Here is a 6000-nt window from a genome sequence, read left to right as displayed (position 1 = left end):
CACTTTCTAAAGAAGGACCCATTTTAAAGATTAACACAGGATTTACTACTGAGAAGTATTTAGGAGGGAGTTCAATGTAAAGTATTTTTTTTGATAGATTCTTTCAAGAATACAAAAATACACAAAATATTATTTACACTAGACTAGAATTTCTTAAACATTCTATGATGTTTCTATTTCAAAACTGTCTTAGTGTGAGCATATGTGGAATTTGTAGATGTAGCAAGTTGAATGCATAAGCCCACAGCCCGTTAGCTTGAGCAAAAGATGCATACTAATGGTTTCCCAGCACCAAAAAGACAGAAAAAAAACTTAACTGAAGTTATTTCTTTTATTCTGAGCAGCTCAAAATGCTTTGGCAAATGCCTCGAGATTCTGAAGTCATTAGTAATAATGTTCTTATATCATTAGTAATGATATAAGAAAAGGCAACAGAGACAAGAATCAGGACTCTTGACTCCAAGTGCTAATCCAGTGAACCACATTTCTGTTCAAAGTGATAAACACCTTTCTTTGGCAATGCAAGCATATACATTTAAAAGTGTTTAGGAAAATTTCCCACCCAATATGATCATAAGATTTTTGAAAAACATAAATGTTTACCACAATTTGAAAAATATTCCAGAATTAGGAGTGATGACACATCCTATTTGAGGAACGAACCAGAATATTTAAATTATAATCATGAACAGTTTATCAGAGTATCCAATAAATGCTAAATTCACACAATGTAGAGAGGTTTGCTGCTATTTTAAGAAATTTGGTCCAAATACTCAGATTCTTCCAGAACGTTATTCTGTTATGTGCTGATCATAGGTGGGAGCAAGGATTTTCTGTATAGAGCATATTGCATGACTCCCGTAGCTCCGTTGGGACAGCTATGTTGCCAGGAACACTGGAAAGGGGACAAATCACCCTTTCTGTCACTATTACATTTTGTGTGAGAAGTGGATCAAAGATTGCAGTGGTAGGTTGCACAAAGGATCCAGAAGCAGAGTAAGACTCCTTTACCAAATAGTTACCATGCTGCAGAGGGTCATGGATGGAAATGGCTGGTTGGACAGACCCAGAAGCGGACCAAGCAGAAACCCCTTGGCTACCAGACAGAGTCTGGCACCTGTCAAATCCTGGCTGCTGGACTTCCATGGTGCCACCACAGGAGTCAATGCCAGAACCCTTGTCTTTAGAGCATGGCTGAGCTTGTTTGGCTTCATCATCAATACCGAGGCTTATCTCTGCAAGTTTTTTAAATTTGGGGCCGAGGGAGTCCAAGAAACTGTCATCCAGATCATCAGCAATAAAACTGCAACAACCCAGGGAACCTATGGGAGAACCCGGGGCATCATCCACGCCTTCATTATCATAGATCAACAAACAGTCATTTGCTTCCTGGATGTCTTCTTCCTCTGCACAGGCAAATGCTTTCTAAAGATGGAGAGGGAGAGAAAAAGACTTCTTAAAAAAAAGAAGAAGAAGAATTTTAAGGAAGATTCTTGAACAATCTATAACTGTTCACAGAACTCTAGGTTGGATTATGACTGCCCAAATTTGGTAATCCATAGAAGTTAAGAAATGTTTTTATATGAACAATATTATTATAGAAATTATCTGGGATTTGGATAATAACAGGGTTGACATTCCGTCAACATTGAGTCTAGCTTGGGCTTATGTTTTAGTTCTCAACTTTAAAGGCACTTGCAAGGATTTAGGTCTACCATAGCAGATCTGTATGATGTCTGGAGGTTATCACCTGACTTCAAGTGAGGGCTTTGTGGATGCTTGTCTGTGTTGGGGTGGTGGCAGTGGAGGTCTCCTACTGTGCATGGAGACAGTGCTCACCCTGACAGAAGCACAGATTCTACAATCCTTGCAGGAGGCTGACTTATAAATAAAATAAAAATACTCTAAAGTGTCCTTACTCAAAATAAGCACTTCCTGCCAACCTTGCCTCAAATATAGTGTCAGTCTTGCTGGGCATGGTGACACATGCCTGTAATCCCAGTGGCTCAGGAGGCTGAAGCAGGAGGATAGCCAGTTCAAAGCCAGCCTCAGCAACGGGAAGGCACTAAGCAGCTCAGTGAGACCCTGTCTCTAAATAAAATGTAAAATAGGACTGGGGATGTGGCTTAGTGGTTGAGTGCCCCTGAGTTCAATGCCAGGTACCCCTCCCCCCGCAAAAATATATATAGTGTCAGCCTTTATCTGCTATCAGAATCTATCACGGTTCTGGTATCAAAAATCTAGGGGTAGGTTCCATCTAAACATGCCTCTTATCCATTAGCCTATGGTTACTGTTGGGGGCGCCCTGCACATGAGCAAAGCACCCCGCCTCAGCCTTGGGTAAAGGGGGTATTGGACTGGCATCACATGCCACACACTGTGCGAAGCAAGTGGCCTTTACTTCCGATAGGCGAGGAAATGCCTCAGCTCTGGGCTTGAGAGTTACCCAATGGGATTGGGCAAACCCCCTTTTGAAACACTATCCCCTGCCTTATTTGGGTGGAATATTCTACCGAATGTCTTTTCCCTAATAAATAGAGGGGTTCCAGGTGCACTTGCTCCCTTTCCAGCACCATCCACCATGGAAGCTGACCCTTAAGGTCGCAGAACAGTCCCACCTCGGCCTGAGAAACTCATGTCCATGTGTTGCATGATTTCTTCTCTGTTTTCTTAGTGTTGCAGCCTGCTCCTCTGAACCCAGTTCATCTTGACAGCGCAGGCAGTTGGTGAGAGGTTACCAAACCAGGGGTAAGCAACCCACCCCCCAAAGCCCTCTCTGTTCCAGCACTCTTGTCCCTTTTCTTTCTTTTTTTTTTTTCCCCTTTTCAATGCTTTATTCACTCAAATCACTCAATACAATTTCACTCTATAGGTTCTTAATCAAGAAAACGGCAATCCTTACTGCTAGGCATTGCAGTAGACATAATCAATTCACAGAAAACGATCTGAGATTAATTCTAAGCACAGCAAAACACACTTAATCATCATCTTTCCAGACATTGATTCCTCCCACCACTGATCTTCAATTCCATTCTTTCCTCTCCTTTGACTTTTGGGTCATTAATTCAGTGGTCATTCAACTCTTCTTTTTTTTTATAATTTTTTTTTTTTTAGTTATTGATGGACCTTTATTTTATTCATTTTATTTATATGTGGTGCTGAGAATTGTGAGGCAAGTGCTCTGCTACTGAGCCATAACTCCAGCCCTGCCGTTCAACTCTTTTGGCCATGGATTTCTTTGAAGAAATGCAAAGAGTACTATCAATCACTCTCAGGAAAATATATGTGCACATGTCTCAGCATGCTTTGTGGTACAGAAAAAGCAAAGCAAACTGCTTTGTATTCAGTGCTGGCATTCTCAAAATGAGAAAGAGTTTTGCCTTTCATTGTCTTTCCAGTTGGGAAAGGAGGGGACACTTGCCATATTTTCTTGGTTTTGGGCTATCTTCCCACTCTTCTTTTTGATTGGTGACCCAAGTTATCTGTATTATTTTGGCAAAAAGAAACCATTTTTTTTTAACATTTTAACATGCCTTAAGAACAATGAATTACCCAACTGAGGTATATCATCAAGTAAAATCAAATGAAAAGAAGATAAAAAAAGCCACACAATTTGCCATCCAATTACCTGAGAAAAGTAGGACTCTAGGAAACTCATGTTCACGGCCCCATCAGTGTAGTCCTTATTGGTTCCCCCCGTGGAATGCCTTGTCCTCATTGTTACTGACTGTCCCGAAGAATAGGTGACAAGTCCCGAGGCTGCTCCAAACCCTGTGGCAGCTCCGGATCCAGTAGCTGCTCCAAGCTTGGTTGTCATTTCCATTCCCGAAATTCCTTCCATGACTGTGCCTCCAGCATATGTATTTGTACAAACTTCTAAAAATAGGGGAGAAAAATTCTTTGACATCTCATGCTGTGAATTGTATTTTTATTTTATTTTTATTTTTTTGTGGGACCAGGGATTGAACCTAGGGCCTTGTGCATGCTAAGCAAGCACTCTACCAACTGAGCTATATCCCCAGTCCCTTATGTGAATTATATTTTTAAAAAAGTGATTTCTAATGTCCAGGAGCCATTGCTATGTAAAGCATGAATGTGGGAGAAAATACAATTATGTGATTAAAGGCTCCAAGAACACCCCAGAGTGTGTTATGTGACAGTAACATAAGAGGGGACATCAGCAGATGAAAAGGTTGAAACCCTAATTTAAAAAGTGTACAGAGGAAATAGTTTTTTGATGACAATGGACAGAAATAGAAAAGTAAGACTGGGGATATAGCTCAGCTGGTAGAGTGCTTGCCTCACATGCAAAAGGCCCTGGGTTCAACACCAGCACCAAAACAAAAACAAAAACAAACAAAAGAAATAGAAAAGTAAAAAGAAAATACTTGGCAGATAGGCATGGAAAGCTTCTAAGGAAGTCCTTGTTTGTTCTCATGAAAAAGAAAAAATTGTAATGTGCAGTTATGTTGGCTCAGTTTGGAATCAAAGAGGAAATATATATATTACGCAATCATGTATATAGTTGATGCTAATTTGGTATTTTGGTGCCTAGAGAAATTTAATGCATTATGATTTTTCTGCCAGATAACTTTACATTATGATTTCATGCATTATTTTTTTTCTAGAGAATTCTGAATATAGTTCTTGCTATGTCATTATAATGGGAGAAGCAGATAAAGACTAGAGCAGCTGACAAAGGCAGACAATTACATATTTGGGGAATTATCATGCAGATTCTGTAGGCTGGACATTTAAAAACAATCTAATGCTAATATGGAAGAAAGAAGAAATTTTACTAGTAGGCCTCAGGTCTTACCTTCCTCTAACTTACATTGTAGTTGTGGAATTGAGATAATATGAATAAAATAGTCACTTGATAAAAACAAATAAATAAATTCAGTTATAAGATAACAAAGCTATCATGTTACGTTGTGACTGAATATAAGAATTAGTAATTGAGCTCAAAATAAATATACTGTTGGTTTGAAGGAAGGAAAAAGGGAAAACAGGATTGAGGATGTGTCCACAGGAGACTTTAATGGCTAATGTGACTGCGATTAAGAACAGACAGAAGTTGGGCTGTGGATACATAGATGTTGGTTACCTTTTCCTTTACATTAACATACACAAATTAATAAAGTAATTTTGAATGTGTCTCATTTTTAAAAAAATCTTTCTCATTTAACCCACTGTTGCTATCAAATAGACATTTGATGTTTACTCACCAGAACTTTCCATGAAATCTGCTCCATTGGCCGTTATAGCTGGTACACAAATATTTGTGATTTCCTGCAAATATTCAGGTTTTCAAAACATAAATACATTTAAAAGCAAAGTAGACTTTAGAGCAATACAGATGAAATGTGGTCCTTTGTTAATGGTAACATTTGTTAAGAGTACCAAATCCTTTCAGGAGTAACCTTATTTTTAGGATTTGACATCTAAAGAGCTAAAATCCTAAAAGATTCTTTCCATTACATCAGTGACTCACACTGGGGTCAAGAAATCTCTTCTTTTTGTACTCCTCTCCCCCCTTTTCTATATCAACATTAAATACATTTTTTTCTCTATGTGATTATGATACATATGTTACAAACAGAACCCCTACCTTGTCCTCAGGTTGGGCTCCTTCGATTCCCCACTGATGAATTGTCCCTTCAGAACCATCAGGAACTGGGATGAAACCACCTGTCACCCCTCCGATGGGAGTTGTCCCACAGGAACAGGTCAGCAGCAGAAGGGGGGCCACTAGTGAAAAACAAGACCAAATAATCAGAACATTTCAATTACTCAAACACCATTTGACATGACAACTGTCAGACATGTTACAAAGAAAATAAAAATTTTAAAATACTTAAGGAAAAATTCCTAATAAAAAGTAAAATTGATTTATACAGAATAAAATGTAGGGGCTGGGGTTGTGGCTCAGCGGTAGAGTACTTGCCTGGCATGTGTGAGGCACTGGGTTTGATTCTCAGCACCACATATAAATAAATA

General features: G+C 39.0%; 1 protein-coding gene across 1 annotated transcript in view; it reads right to left on the bottom strand.

Annotated features, from left to right (window-relative positions):
* Positions 1-317: 317 nt before the first annotated feature.
* Dsg3 (desmoglein 3) overlaps positions 318-6000 on the bottom strand; it is a 29479-nt gene continuing 23796 nt past the window's right edge. Inside the window, exons 13-16 of the mRNA XM_046428320.2 lie at positions 5612-5751; positions 5229-5292; positions 3629-3876; positions 318-1425 (exon numbers count right to left, since the gene is read on the bottom strand). Of these exons, the coding sequence (XP_046284276.1) occupies positions 811-1425; positions 3629-3876; positions 5229-5292; positions 5612-5751 (1067 nt within the window). The 3' untranslated portion in view covers positions 318-810. The remainder of the gene's footprint in view (positions 1426-3628; positions 3877-5228; positions 5293-5611; positions 5752-6000) is intronic.

Source organism: Marmota monax, unplaced genomic scaffold, assembly GCF_021218885.2.
Source record: "Marmota monax isolate L192 unplaced genomic scaffold, Marmota_monax_Labrador192_F-V1.1 WCK01_AAM20220418_F8-fsc00031, whole genome shotgun sequence".
Lineage (NCBI taxonomy): Eukaryota > Metazoa > Chordata > Mammalia > Rodentia > Sciuridae > Marmota > Marmota monax.
This window is presented reverse-complemented; position numbering and strand designations above follow the sequence as displayed.